Source organism: Diuraphis noxia, unplaced genomic scaffold (assembly GCF_037042655.1).
Source record: "Diuraphis noxia isolate RWA-SAM2 unplaced genomic scaffold, SU_Dnox_SAM2 contig0002, whole genome shotgun sequence".
Lineage (NCBI taxonomy): Eukaryota > Metazoa > Arthropoda > Insecta > Hemiptera > Aphididae > Diuraphis > Diuraphis noxia.
The window spans coordinates 55,226,488-55,242,180 of NW_028301712.1; the positions used below are offsets into that span (position 1 = coordinate 55,226,488).

Sequence of the window (15,693 nt, forward strand, 5' to 3'; positions counted from 1 at the left end):
TTTATAAGCTATTATATCACTGTGTTTGTACAAATACTTAAATAAAATTAATATTTAGATAAATTATCTGAATCCTATGGAATTGTTTGGTTTTAGAATAAATTTAATATTACCTATATCCAAAATTTATATTCTTTTACAAAATTTAGTTATCTATTTAAATAGTGGACTGTTTTCATACATTTTCCTCAAAAAAATGTTCTGGAAAAATATTGGAGACCAATATATAAAATGTATTAATTCGCTGTCTATATTTTTATAACAGTATTTTTAGTGAAGTATTTTAGAACCCGTTGTTTAGATTATCCACAAATATCATGATTCATGAATGCATTACATTATTAGTTTTTAATCTATAAAGATTATAGGAAGATAAGACATAATACTATATACACTATATAGTTATAAATTATTATGAATTACATAAAATTGTAGTTGCAAAAATATAATATTTACAATAATTAATAATAATAGTAATAATAACAGTGTACATACATAATAAAACATATAGGTACAGACGTACATTAAATTTGTTAATACCAATGTACATATATTTTAACAATTTGTATGATAATATTCTATATTATAACGTAATAACTATGGAAAATGAACACATGGTTTCAACGATAGATATGTATTAAACTTTTAAATATTAAATTAAAGATTTTGGAATAAGACGTTCTGCAGTTTTTGTGTATAATATTACCTTTCTAATGTATTACTATATGACACAATAAAAGCGATTAAATGTATTACCTACATAATAATTGTAAATATGTTCTGTAATAAATCATTTACTTTTTTAAGCGTCCACTGTCCCACATTTAAATAGCTTAGAAAGTCCACATTTCTTACCAATAATGTAATATACTGCATATGATATAGAACCCCAAGCATCTCACGGGGTAAGTTGAAACCGAACATTTTATATACAATTGAACTTAGTTATGCACAGACATTTCATAAAATTTGCACTATTTAATACAAATAAATCCTACACTGAAAATGTGTCATTTTAATGATGACAAGAATTCTAAATTAATCTATCGAATTTATTTAAATATTATAAACGCTATTTACCTACACAGTTGACATAAATATTAGATATTTTTATACTTGTACATTGCTCGTTTAAAAATAAACGGCTTTAATAAAATCACACAGGTACGTGTATAAAACTTATGCAGATAAAAGCTGCGCTAGTATGAATTAAACATAAATTAAAATTAATCCTATTCTCAGCGGTAGATCGAAAATATTATGAAGTGTTAAATACCTAGTATATAATCTAGAATGGTGAAAAACTCACAACATCAAAGATTAACGGATCTGTAAGACTACAAATTTAAGAACAAAGCCACCTATATTCTATAATTTTATACAAGACGTTAAAAATATCGATAAAGTTTTAATGTTTTTCTTTTTTCAGAACGAATTTTTATTACACGCCACAATTTTTAAGTTATACCTACTCATAACGGATTCTTTTTATAATTTTATATTATAATACATTACACACTATAACAAATAACAGTGATACTAGAATACGGTAGAACGTATACACACGCGGAGGTGGAAGATTTTACAATAATTTCACGCGTGTTTCACTGTATTCAAATTATATTAAAAGTATATATATATAAGGGCAGATGGGATAGGTATAGACTGCAAAGTAGAATTTACTCATCGAAGCCTTTTCGAAACGGGTCAGTCTTCGTTGTTCAGGTCTTTCTCAACGGACGTTTGTTGTACGCGTTGTTCAGGATCTCAAAGTCCTCCACCGTCGTCGGGTCCGATGACTCGGAGGGTGGTGGCAGGTGGTGAACGTAAGGCGGCAATGGGTCGTCATATCTCTTGGACAGGATGGAAAACTCTCGGTGGGCGGCCACCAGTTTGGTTATTTTCGACGTGATCTCGTAATCGGTACACGACGAGTCCAGTGCCAGTAGGCTGATCACCGTCCGTCGAAGATCTTCGAGCTTTACGAACGGAAAGACATACACACATTTTTAAGGCCATGATAAATTATAAACAATAACGATATACACGTTTACTCGCAGACAAGTGAAACGTCGACTTACAGAACATTCTCGTCGTTTCACTTCACTCAATTGGAATTTAAGGGATGATAGGTCGTCCTGTAGCACTCGCATCGTGTGCTCGTTCAGAGTTTTGTCTTGGTTATGACAATCGGTGGTAGATTTCAACTGGTAAACAAAACGGAACGTCATTAGAAGACTTCAGATAATTCCGTTCGCTAAACATGATTTCTAATCAAAATTCGAACATACTTGTTCTTTGAGAACAGTAACTTTTCGTGAAAAACGCATCCGCAACATTTCCGATTCGACCAGGCGTTTCTCGAGATCGTCGATTTTCTTCGCTCTTTCCAACGAAGTCAACTATATAAGAACAAGTGAACATTTTAAACAAGATATAATCCTATGAAACGCAAACCATGATATGGTATTATACAGTATACTAACCTTACAGTCTCCAGCATCGGACAGTTGAAGTTTTAAGTCTCGGATCTGCGATCTACATTCGGTCAACTGTAGCTGTGCCTTGTCCAATTGCTTTTGCAACTTTTTAGCCCTACGCAGCACGTGTACAAACGGTTTAATTTTAATTATTTAACAAGATATATGTACGTGAAAGTGTATCTCGAAGTAATCTAGATCAAAAAAATTGTATTAAAATATCCAAGAATAAAAATTTAGGGATAATAAAATCAAAATATTGATCAAAAGTCCAAGTAAAAAAAAATAATATACATCATATAGTCTATATAAAAAAAATAACTCATAAGCTATTAACACTCTCCGAATCTCGAGGACTGTGCACAATTTGTTTCCAATTGGTATAAAGTTATAGGTTCCAAGTCTATATATGACTCATCTATTTAAACGTAATTTATTTATATATAATTATATATAATTAAATAAAAATAATATAATTATTAATCTTTTTTAGCAGGCTGTTTTCAATTTGTTTTTAATTTGGATATTTTTTCCCATTTAATAGGGTAGTTTTTTAACCACAGATTTTCTATCCATTAATTATTTTGAATTATTTTAAACTTGAATATTTTTTATTCAATACTATCTGGAAGATAGATTTTAATAAGCAAATTCATCGAACCCACCAAATACTATAATATATATCCTATAAATTATGAATATGTAATAAATATTATTATTATGTATTACAAATTTACAAATGTCCAATATGTTTAAAATGGTACCGTATATTAGCTTCATCTCTTTCTGTTTCCAAAAGTGTGCGTAATTTTGTATTCTCGTCCTGGACACTGATTTTTCGACGTAACAAATCAAGATGGAGATCGCGTCTTTGCAGTTGGTCCCGTAGAGTACGTACGCGTCGTTGCAGTTGATAAACTAGAGCGCTCTAAACAAAAAAATCAAAAATTTTAAAACGTCCAAATCACTTGTATGTAGTAGAAGTGTATGACATATTATAATCGAGTAATAAAGCAAAAAGGTATAATAATATAAAGTGATATAGGATAATATTTATCTTTAAAATAATAATGATAAATGTTTACGCGTACACTACAATAATAATATAAAATAAGATTTAAACAATTTCTTGAGCTTATTACCCCAATGTTACGGTGAAAAAATAAAATATTAATTATATAGGTTAGGTATATAAGATAGGTATACACAATAAGTAATATAGTAACATACGCATGTATTATGAGACGAAAAGGTTACACAATAATACAATATACATCAAAAGTACGTTACGAAAAAGTATTCAGCGATAAAGATTTTAAAACGCTGATAGCTACAAGTATTTTAATAAATATGTAAATATATGTTTACGTACGTTTCAAAGCATATTATTATTATAGTATTAAACCTAAACTTAGGTATTACTTTTACTCATCAAAGTTTTACAAATACACAATATAATCGCCAAGACTACAATAGTAAAAATGTGAACGGCAATTTAAAAATACCAAAATATAAAATACGATATATTGTTATAGAGATAAAACGATGGTTCAAATATACTTCTCTGTAAGGAAAATCGCAATATAAACGATGTCTGGATAACGACGACGACGTATAAGGATAACCGAGCAGTAACTATCACCACGGAAAAGAAAAATATCAAATGATCGGCGACGATGACGACTTAAAAGTTTAAAAAATCAATGTTCTTACCTTGTCGATGTTTTTATCGTATTCTAGTTTGGCAAGCTGTTCGGCGCGTAGCAGCAACGATTCTGTGTGTAAGTCGACTCCGACGTCTTTTGCTATCTGGTCCATGTGCAAGGCTCTTGATAGTTTGTCGAGGAATGTAACGAACTACGGCGAAACATGTTTTCAAATTTGTTCGTTCAATCAAAAACCAAAAAAAAAAAAAAAAAAAAAACCTACATTTAGTGTCTCCGTCCAATACATTCAAATCACCAGTTATCAACTTCCCCCCCTTCTTAATATATTTTAAACACATTATAATTTTAGCCATGGATTACAGGATTCAGGTTATACCTACAATTTGACTTGTATTGCACATTTGTTGAGAACACTCGCACTATAGCTATATATCAAAAAACACCTCTAGACTAGGATAGTATTTTAAAGTCTATATTTATCATCTAAGTTGAAAGTAAAAAGTTAGTATAGTATGGCTCATATGTATACAGTGACGTGACGTTATGAGAGTAATTTCAAATACGTTTGAAAAATACTATAAGATCAAATCCGTCACAAGTGGAATACCCATCTTGGTCGAATTAGATCACAGACTGAAGTACATCGATGCCGATTTTTCCTTGAATTAAAACCGAAATACACTTATACGAATATTGTGCCGTATTTTATATTTTTCATTTTTTTCCAGGCGTAGTCGGGATATAATATTTAGATACATTATTTTAACCTTATGTCTCCCGTTCAACTTTATATTTTTAAAATCAAGTCAATGTATTTAAATTTATATTAAAATCATTATTATAAAATCATAAATCATAATTATAAAATCATTTAAAAAAATTAGAACACTGTATGCTTACAATTGTTTTGTCATTACGTAAATGTTCTTTGGTCATTTCACACACGTTGAGTTCGCTCTCGGCGTGGTTCAATCTAGTCTCTAAATTGCGTTTTTCATCGGCCAACACTCGATTTTCCGACGTCAATCTGTCCTGGTCAATCTGCAGCCGTTCGATCCTGTCGGTCAAGCTGATTATCCTGTCCTTGGATTCCCCGTGCAGCTAAGCATTTTACAAAAACGATTTTCAACGATCCTGACCCCAGGGTCGCCATCGATTTACTGTGCTCTTATTGGCCAACTCGTTGACTAGTCTCTTCACCGCATCTTTGACACCACTCTCGGTAGACTGAACATACCCATCCGCCGACGTTAGACACACGGCCAATGACTCCAAAAAGTGTTGCATGTCATTCTGCATTTTTTGACATCTCTCGTCATGCCCTCTTAAATCGTCTACAACGTGTTAAGAATTTAATTAATTATTTTCAATCGAAACTATATGGCATCATTTACTCCTGAGTGTGGATATAGTGGCCTCCTGACTGGCTATGTTGTTAGAAGCGATACCTAAGCTCCTGTTGGTTGTCATCAGCTTATCCCTTAGCTCGGATAAATCACGTTCCATTACTCTCTGTTGCATTTCCAAATGTTCTTTTTCCTATTAGTAAATAGTTTTGTATAATTATGGTTATATTTTTATGCAATTTATATTACTATTCATTTCAAACACCACCATCATCGACGTGTCATATTAACACAGTACCATTAGGTATATAAAATTATGTAATTACAGCAATAGTAAAAAAATCAAATGTCCGACACATGAATATACTAATAGATATTATCATACTTGTTTTAACTTATCTATTTCAAGAATATGGCCGGCAGCTTGTCTTTGAAGATTTTCTTTGTCAGTCAAGGCCCTTTCCAATTGTTCTCTGCAGTTCCTCAATTCTATTTCTATCGCGGTTACATTTTCACTGACGGAAATGTTTTTACGACGCAATCTGTTTAATTCCTACAAAATATATCATAATAATAGTTACATTACTATAATGATATTATTACATTGAGTTTAACCAGTTCGAGTAAACGGTTTATTATATGAATAAAAAATAAAACCAAAATGACCATTTGATATGTTGATCGCCAAAATTGATAAAAACCACATAATATATATTTGTATTTTATAAGTATATTTTTTAACATTTTTCTCTGACTAGTCTGACTATACATATAATATATGTATGTAATATTAGACATCATTGTTCATTAGTTCATCGGTAAAACAGTTGCAAAATGAAAAGTCAATAATTAATAGTTCAAAACCAAAATAAAATAAACTCGAATTGGAAACAAAGATGAGAAGACAACTATCTGCTATACATTGGTATCATTACATATTATATTATTTCAATTTAATTTATTTTATAGTAAATTAATTCATACATTTATAAATAATATTATTCAGTTATTGTATACGAAAACTATTAAGTATTCAAATATGCCAGATATTCACCTGATGCATTTCCGATGCTTTAGATAAGACCACATCAACGGCAGCTGGAGAATCTGAATTCAAAGACTCGTAACCTAACGCCATCGAAGCTCTACTCACAAACTCTGACATTGATCTCCTAGCCGAATCCCTCACGTTTTCAGCTTTAGTACAGTTCAATTCCAATAAATCAATTCTGCGCTCCAACTCGGAACATTTTTCTGCCTGATGGCGATTTTCTCTAGCTAAAGTTTCGGAAGACATGTCTGCTCTTCCCAATGACGTGGTCAACGATCTTTCTTGGTCCTCCAATTCCTAATAAAAATTTAAGACATGTAAAAATAATAAATTTATAGATTATATAAAAGCTTATTTATAAATAATTATAATATTTCATGTATACCTTTATCCTATTTCTCAAACTGGCAATGATAGAATTTTGTCTGACTTGCTGCTCTTTTAACATTTCCGTTTCAGCCTCGAGCTCTACAGTTCTTTGATCTCTAGACCTAAGCTGGCCTTTTGTGTCTTGCAGCTGTGTACAATGAAATAATAAGATTTTAATTTTTTTAAATAATCATCTTGACTAACCTCTGACATAAGACGATCTCTTTTGAACTGCAAAGCAGCCAGTTCACTTTTCAATGTAGAAATCATCTCGTGATTACTTATAGTATCTTCAGAATCCATCTGCAAAAAACAGAGTACCGTTGGTGTAAAAACAAAAATATATGAAATATTTTGTTATTAACGCGTGAATAATGTAAATAAAAGGTGGTTATTTATTAGGGGCAGAAAACAGAACTTTTTCACTGGTAGGTACCACGTACGAATTGTAAAATTCTATATAGATTATCTGGAGTCACGCACATTATATTCCAGTTACCCTTTTCACCAGTTCTCGTCGAAATTACGGCGTTTACAAGGAATAAAATGCATATTATATGTGTTTTGCCTAGTGACCATACCTGAAGGTATTTTTTTTTTTTTTATCTAACTCTACTGGACTTTTAATTATTTGTGTGTGGTTAAGTTATTATCATTATTGTTTTTTTGGAGAACCGCCCCAAACAAAATACACTGGCAAATATATACCGACTTCTGATATGTTGGTCGGCCAGCCGAGTACTAAGTCAAACCGCCGTCGCCGAATGCGTACAGTACAACAATAGTGCGTGTGTCGTGAACGAATGGAATTTATCGATTTGCATGTCACACGATACCTGTATTGTATGGAAACATTTACAAGAACCGTGTTCTTAAGTAGGTTAAACCTGTGAGTTTCGAGTTTATTTTTGGCGCATAAAAACGACCGTTTTCATAGTATGATAGCAATAATAATCCTATACATCGGATACAATTATTATAAATATTAGGATAAACGAAGATATTAAATATAAATATATACATATAAATTCACCGATTAGGTATAATAATAATAATAACAATAACGATGAAAATAATACGTAATAGGTATATAATATAATGCTTTATGATTTATTCAAATTCAGACGACATTGCAAATATTCAGCGCTACTGTTTGCCTGGTACCCAGTGGATCACCCGGGGCCGGTGCGCATTGTTGTGCGTGTGTGTCTCTATACATTTTGCGAATGTGTCCTCGGCGTACTTAAAATAAAATCAATCATCGTGACGTGATGTTAATTTTTTTTAGCACGACACCGTGATCTATAATATGTAATGCGCCTATAACATACTGTGCATATGCGTATTCACTGTTATAATTTATTCGAACGTCGCAGCATACTATCAATGATAAAACATTTAATACAACGCTTTGATCGTATTTAATGAACGAGATTTATGTGTATAAATTAACAACTATAATATTATGTAAGCACGTATTGTTGCGCGGATGCCCACGTTATTATAATAACAATATGATGTTGCGTGAATCATATTGTTTGTGTTATTACGATCGTGTGCGTGTGGCTGCAGGTAAATACATAGCAGGACGTAATATAATATCAAATTTATGAGTATACCTAGGTGCAATGTTTGGTGGCCGTTGGACAGACTATAACGGGTGTATGGATGATATCGTGTGGAAATATGTTTTTATGGTGATTTAATAAGTCAATTTATGTTTTCAGCCGTTAGACGCCGGAATGCTGTTTGAAAATTATCAAACAGGATTGATTAAAAAATAAACCATCTTAAAATCAGAAGTCAGCTCGCTGTCATCGTTGAATGATCTTTGATCTCTAGCACTCGGTCGCTCCGCCAAAATTATTTTCCGAGAGAAAAAGAAAAACACAATGGTGTAAAAGACCATCAGCAACCCTATATTATATGTTGCATAAATATCTCCCGTTCTGCAGTCGCATAATCTATAAAAATAATTCCACGTAAATCATAATAATCATGCCCGTTTACTTTTTGGCCGCAGAGAATGTCGAACACCCTCCAGTCTTCGTCACTCATTGGTTGTGTCATCCCGGCGAGGCTTTTCGATTATTGTAAATTCATAATTTTGTATAAAGCAGATGGGTGACGTACATCGGCGTAGCACCCCGTCACTCGAAATGTTATAGGTACCGACTCAAACCGACCGGCATAAAAAACTAGCGAGCATTTGACGTGAACGTGGTCGCGGTCGTGTCAGTGCCCGTCTGTGTATCGATTCCTTTGCCGCAAGAGCCACGCGCTAAAATAAAGGCTATAATGACGTACCGTGTTGAATTGTTGACCCCCGCCGCCGACACGCTTAGTGACGCATATTTTACTCCAGTGGCGTAGTTAGTAAATACTAATTTATCCCGGGGATAGGATTTAGGTACCCTTTAGTCGGTGATGCCCCCGGGCCAACTCTCTCGTCGTGAAAAAAACAATGGATGAAAAATAATTTGGAATCAAGTTACCAGTTGTGGACAAAATTACCCTTTGCATTTGCATAGCTTCAATTTTTTGTGATCATCAAATTGATACATATACAACTGTTGATTTATTTCTCAAAATAAAATAAATATACGTAATGAGTTTTTTTATTTTTATTTTTTTCATTTTAGAACCTTCAGCGATAGATATTACAGTTCAACAATTAATAAATAATATAGGATGCAAATGTTACAATTTAAGATACGATACAATAGTTGATACATACAAAAGACAATTAAATTAAAATATTAGATAGTGAGACACATTTAACGTAATAAGTTATTACACCTTTTGTAAATTTCAAGTTATCATATATAGTTATACTAGTTAGCTAAAAAAGAAAAGTTATTACATCTATTGTACCTAGTGCATCGTCACCTATCATATTATTTGCATTCTTATAAACTATAATTATATGGCTGTTGTATCTTATATATACTTTTTAACTTATATGGTAAGATTAGGAAAGCTTAATTTTTAAGATAATTTTCGCTATAAAGTCAAAATTGGGGTATATCATTGGAATGAAAAATTGTTAGTAGGTGTTGATACCATGCATCTTAATAGGTACATAAATCCATCTGATTTAACAATTTAACATTAAAATAATTAGTTGATGCGATTCGTATATATGGCAATAATCTTTTATTTTAATATGTACGAATAATAGTTTACTACCATATCTATAATTTGAGATAAAAAATGCAGTTGTTTCAGATTATATAATATTCTCAAAGCATTGACTATTTACAATAAATTGATATTCTGAACTGAACTAGGTAGCATAATATTACAGCTAAAACACAATATATTATACATTATTATGAATAAAACGTAATACTATAATAATATATCACAAATTGTAGGCTTAGCAGATAGTTTAGAATTATTTTCAAAAATTCTATAGAAACCTGGGCTAAGCCTGAAACAGTTCGTCTTTATAGTTCATACAGTTCAAGCTGTCTAACTCAGGTAGACTGCAGCAGGTAGTATATTATAATCAAACCCCCGCAATGTAAAAAAATACATAATATTTCTCCAGCATAATATACAATTACTGTTTAAATGAGTAGGTAGCTTATTCTAGAAAATACAAATAAACAGAAATATTTTACACCACAATGTGTGTATTATTTTAATCACGTAACACGGATTTATAGTTTTATATAAATACTATAAAAGAAAATATTTTTAAAAACAGGGTTCATGAAACATATTTCTTAAATAAAAATTATTAAGGTTTTGTGTAAACTGCGTGATAATATGTTGAGTTTGGCCGAAATTAAAATATTGAAATGTAATTTAATTAAATGTTTAAAACTTAATACTTACAAATCCATGCAAATATAATTACGATAGATCAATCAGAAATAATTCACATAATAGCTAGGTACCCATTTATACTTGTATTTTTCAAAATACCTTATTTACATTTACACAACGAAAAATGTTTCAATTAAATTATAGGTAGGTACTTGAGATGGAGAAAATTTGAAAATACAAAAGTATATCCGCCTGTCCGCGTGTTGTTGCGATGTTGTCGTGGTTTTGTAACACGAATTTAATAATAAACTGATAAGCCTATTGCCTTTAGGTATACCATAAGTATATAAGCATGTGATTATAATAAATAACAATAGCGAATGCAGTACTGATATGTAAAGGAATCGTAAGTTGACACCAAACTGCCGAGGATAAAATATATTCGTGATCGCGAACAATAGCAGGAAATATCAACCGACATCTGCAGTGTTTATACGATTTTCTCCAGTAAGCTATAGTAGACGAACAAAAGAACAATATTCGTAGGTAGGCGATGCAACACTTCAAACAGATGTATGGTATATAAAATTTACACAAAAAATACTTAATATTTTTGTTTTGATTTTTATGTTTCAATGATAATATATATATATTTATATAAGTTAAACGATGTAATTCACCTAGCACTAATAACATGCTCGCCTCATTCTTTTCTTTGATAATAAATTTATTCAGATTCTGATTTTTAAAGTTTTTAAATGATATACTCAAAGATATTTTGTTCAAATACTGTATTTTTTGTACTACTCAAGAAGTGTCCTGCGGCGATTCAAAATTCTATTTTTTAAATGAACAATGAACACCCCCCCCCCCCCCCACCCCATTTACTATACATTATTTAATAGATATTTTTCAGAAAATTTTAATGTTTCTCATTCAAAATTCGAAACACTAGTTTCTTAGTTATTATAATATAACACATTGCAGTACTATAAATGATAATTAATAATACTTAAAAATGGTTTTACAAAAATATAAAATAGACGCAATATTAGAACTAGTATCTATTATACTCGAATAATTTTTAAAAATGATTAATTTTGATAGGTTATTCTAGTATTAATGACAAAAATGTTCAAATCACAGTAGCCGCCATATTTATAATGAACATATATATTATATTACCTACGATGGAATACAGAACACAAAGTGATATGACAGCATTATTGAAGAAAAAAGAGAACTTAATGAATCACCCTGTAAATTTTTTTTTTTTATCCAGGTACACCGACCATTTTTAGTACATTTAAGTACAATATTACAATGATTGCGTGTGTGCGTATATGCGGACATTTCTTGTATCACGGCATACCATGAAATTTTGGATCTTTAGATCTATATATAGGCAATAGGACCTCAAAGTTCGAACCGAATTTCTGATATCAGATTTCAAAGATCTTAGATCGTTTTAAAGTAACACAAAATGTATAAATTATAATCATTTATATTCGATCATCTAGCTTATACAGCTTTGTAAATATTTTAAGGTGCCTAATGGCTCTACAACTCACTATTCATGGACTTATATGTCATAACTTATAAGGACAAATTTAGACAATTCTATTATAATATTTAGAAGACAAGTGCTTTATATGTCGATGGCTCGCCGCAAAATATACGTATATTATGTAATTTTACACACTACGCATTTACACGAAACGCTGTGGGAAAACAAACATCATAACTATGGTTACGGAGTCATATTGTCAATGTATTGTATTCTAAAGTCGTCTATACTCGTCTATAATATAATGTTTTATAACATCCTTCACCTGCTCGTTGCTTGACGAATAGCTATACCGTGATGTGAATAATATAATACATATACCTACCTATATACCATATACCTATGTATTTTTGAACTGTACTCATCACTATAGTTTTGAAACTCCTTCGTCAAGTTTTCCCCAAGTTTAAAATTAAGTATGCAAATTTGAATGCATAATGATAGGTATCATTGTATACGAAAAACGATTCTGAACAGAGACGGATTATCTGTCTAGGATATATTATAGATTATTAAAAAATTTCAAATCTTAGATTTAAAAAGAAAATTTTTTATGAATTTTTAGCTTAAAAATAATTTGCGAATTTTCGTGAATTTTACGTATGTTGTCAAAATTTTAATTTAAATGCTTGTAAAAAAAAAATGTGAGTATGCATTTCTTTAATTTTTCGACTGCTATTGTAAAAATATTTTAGGAGCCTTGTTTTAAATTTTCAAATCTTAGATATAAAAGGAAAATTGTTTATGAATTTCTAGTTTAAAATAATTTGCAGTCGCGGTCTGCACGTCGCTCGTCGCACACGTTAAATTACGCTCCGCTTAATTTTCGTGATCCCGTCCAATTTTCGTGTCCGAAGTTGTCGTACTTAGTACGAAAAAAAAAATCGCAATTGTTTTATATATTTATTTATACAAATTATATAAACTGGAAGTGCGCCTAAGTGCGCTTTTTCATTCTAAATGTAAACGTTTACGTTTACGTTTGAATAAAGTTTTTACCGTCTACTATAATCCGTCGCGTATCGCTGCAACGTGCATCGGTACCTGACCTTTGCCCACAGATAACATGTCGCGATCTCACAACGTACCCACATCGCCAAAAGCGATTAATAAACATGCAGATAAAATCAGAAACAGCAACAATTAACAGGCAGCTCGCCTAATCAAAAGTTCTACAAATAATCCTATGCTGAACTCTACAGATCCAACTTCACTCCAGGTTGATAACACGGATTCCGGTTGGACACAAAAGACAAGTAAAAGAAATCATTCAGATTCATCTGAACCAAAATCTCCTGATCCAACCTCATCATCATCATAACTGGCTTTTATAACTCTATTAGAGTTTTGCCGCCAACACTATGTCCCTCCATTTCTCTCGATCTTGTATAATTTCCTTCCATTCTTTAACTCCCACAGTTTTAAGATCTTCTTCTATTATGTCAAGCCATCTCTTCCTTGGTCTGCCTCGAGGTCTCTTCCCTTCTGGTTGCCATTCTATCGCTGTCCTTATAGTTTCTTCTTTGCTTCTCCTCATTATGTGCCCAAACCACTGTAATATTTGTCCCTTTATGTAATGTAGCTATAGTGACTGGTGCTAGGCCCAGTTTTTCCTGTAATTCCTTATTAAACTTTCTTCTCCAATCATTTGTTCTTGCGTCGCGAACTTGTCCACATATCTTTCTCCATATTTTGTTTTCGAAGGTTCTAAGTCTTCTTTTCGTCACGTTTGTTGTTGTCCATACTTCACACCCATAAGTGAGAGTAGGCCTTATTATTGCCGTGTATAGTCTAAGTTTTGTCTTCTAAGACAACGCTTTAGACTTAAAGAATTTTGATACTGCAAAAAGGCTCTTTCTGCCTTTGCTATCCTCGCACTTATCTCTCGTGACCAATCATTTTTTGTACTACGAAGCGCTCATAAATATCGGAATTCTTCCACTTTTTCGAAAGCTATTGACTCGAATATGTCTTGTGATGGATCGCTGTCGAGAATCTCTGGAATTTTTGTTTTTTCCACATTAATCTGTAACCCTATTTTTGTTGCAGCGTTTTCGAGAGCCTTCGTTCGATTTAAAGCATCCTCTAGTGATTCACCAAGGATGTTCAGATCATCCGCAAAACCTAAAATCTGCACTCGATGTTCATTGACCGCTACCCCACTTTCTGCATTTTGCATCATTCTTACCGCCTTTTCAAGTGCTAAGTTAAACAGTAGCGGGGATAGTGCATCACCTTGTTTAAGGCCAGTTTCTACTGTGAAGGCGTTAGATAGTTTGTTATCTACCCTTACTTGGTATTTTGTCCCTTCCATGCACATTATGGTGAGTGATATAAGCTTGTAAGGTATTCCAACCTCAAAGAAAAAAAAAATAATAAATTATTTATAACGACAAATCGTTATGAAGTTCTTACTCAAACCGAACCGGCTTCTACAATAACCGAAGCTACAATAATATTGAAGCTGACACTGTCTCCGAAGGATCCATCATCACTGATCATAAAAACCCCCCACCTCCAATCTTCATGAAAGGAGTTTTAAACTTTCCTGGTTTTTCCTCAGTTCTAATTGAGCTGATCGGAGTAGACAATTTTTACTGCAAATCTTCCACCGATCGATTAAAAATACAGACTACAAACCCCGAATCATATAGATCACTAATTCGCTATCTAAAGGACCAAAAAGCAGAATACTACACCTTCCAACTGAGAGAAGACAAACCATTAAAAGTGGTTATTCGAAATTTGCACCCCACCACACCTACGGAACTGATTAAATCTGAACTTGAAACACGTCTCTACAAGGTTAGGCAAGTCACAAAAGTGCTGCACAAGATTACTAAACGCCCACTCCCATTGTTCTTCATTGACTTGGAGCCCACCGATCACTCCAATGAAATATACCATATTTTATCTTCCCTTCTTCATATGAAGGTAAAAATCGAAGTGCCATATAAACCAAAGATGGTCAGTCAAAGCCTCAATTGTCAAGACTATGGTCACACGCGATCATACTGTGGCTACTCAGCTCGTTGTGTCCGCTGAGGAGACTTACATTCTTCTTCAGACTGCACCAAACCAAGAGATTCTCCTCCCAAATGTGCCCTATGTGCAGGCAACCATCCAGCCAACTACCGAGGATGCAACTGCTATAGAGAACTTCAACGTTGAAATAAGCCTAACAATAAAAGTAACTTTTTACATGACAATGTTAATTTTAAGTCAACTAATAATAATTCTACTGTAAAAGAAAGCCACCCACCTGTGAAAACTAACCCTAGCACCCTCCCTCTCTCTTCATCCCAGAGAACTTATGCCCATGCTACTTCAAATCAGTCAAGAGATACCACCCATTCTCCCCCTATACTAGATTTTGATAAAAAAAATGTCAAGTTTTCTTGATGAATTTAAATCAGTAATTAACCCCTTAATTACACTC

At 32.3% G+C, this 15,693-nt stretch overlaps 1 protein-coding gene across 5 annotated transcripts; it reads right to left on the reverse strand.

Annotated features, from left to right (window-relative positions):
* Nucleotides 1-429: 429 nt before the first annotated feature.
* On the reverse strand, nucleotides 430-9,173 carry LOC107162440 (coiled-coil domain-containing protein 170). Of its 5 annotated transcripts, none has more exons than XM_089220592.1 (15): nucleotides 8,924-9,173; nucleotides 7,118-7,216; nucleotides 6,930-7,061; nucleotides 6,548-6,841; nucleotides 5,879-6,046; nucleotides 5,542-5,686; nucleotides 5,309-5,481; nucleotides 5,048-5,248; nucleotides 4,194-4,337; nucleotides 4,041-4,115; nucleotides 3,245-3,408; nucleotides 2,487-2,595; nucleotides 2,292-2,402; nucleotides 2,082-2,207; nucleotides 430-1,979 (listed from the first exon to the last, which is right to left on the reverse strand). In XM_089220592.1, exons 1-15 carry the CDS (start codon nucleotides 8,981-8,983, stop codon nucleotides 1,722-1,724), a joined length of 2,259 nt encoding a protein of 752 aa, XP_089076718.1. In that variant the 5' UTR covers nucleotides 8,984-9,173; the 3' UTR covers nucleotides 430-1,721. The 5 variants fall into 5 exon arrangements, with proteins under 5 accessions (XP_089076718.1, XP_089076721.1, XP_089076719.1 ...); XM_089220595.1 differs by lacking the exon at nucleotides 8,924-9,173 and adding an exon at nucleotides 8,533-8,670; XM_089220593.1 differs by lacking the exon at nucleotides 8,924-9,173 and adding an exon at nucleotides 7,495-7,717.
* Between the last annotated feature and the right edge of the window lie 6,520 nt (nucleotides 9,174-15,693).

What these genes read in the sequence shown, in the direction of transcription:
- LOC107162440 (XM_089220592.1), bottom strand. Translation starts at nt 8,983, where the DNA reads ATGACACAACCAATGAGTGACGAAGACTGGAGGGTGTTCGACATTCTC. An exon ending in AAATAGATAAGTTAAAACAA is followed by an intron (nt 5,687 to 5,878) that starts GTATGATAATAT and finishes ATTTACTAATAG; the next exon opens with GAAAAAGAACATTTGGAAAT. An exon ending in AGAGATGAAGCTAATATACG is followed by an intron (nt 2,596 to 3,244) that starts GTACCATTTTAA and finishes CGTGCTGCGTAG; the next exon opens with GGCTAAAAAGTTGCAAAAGC.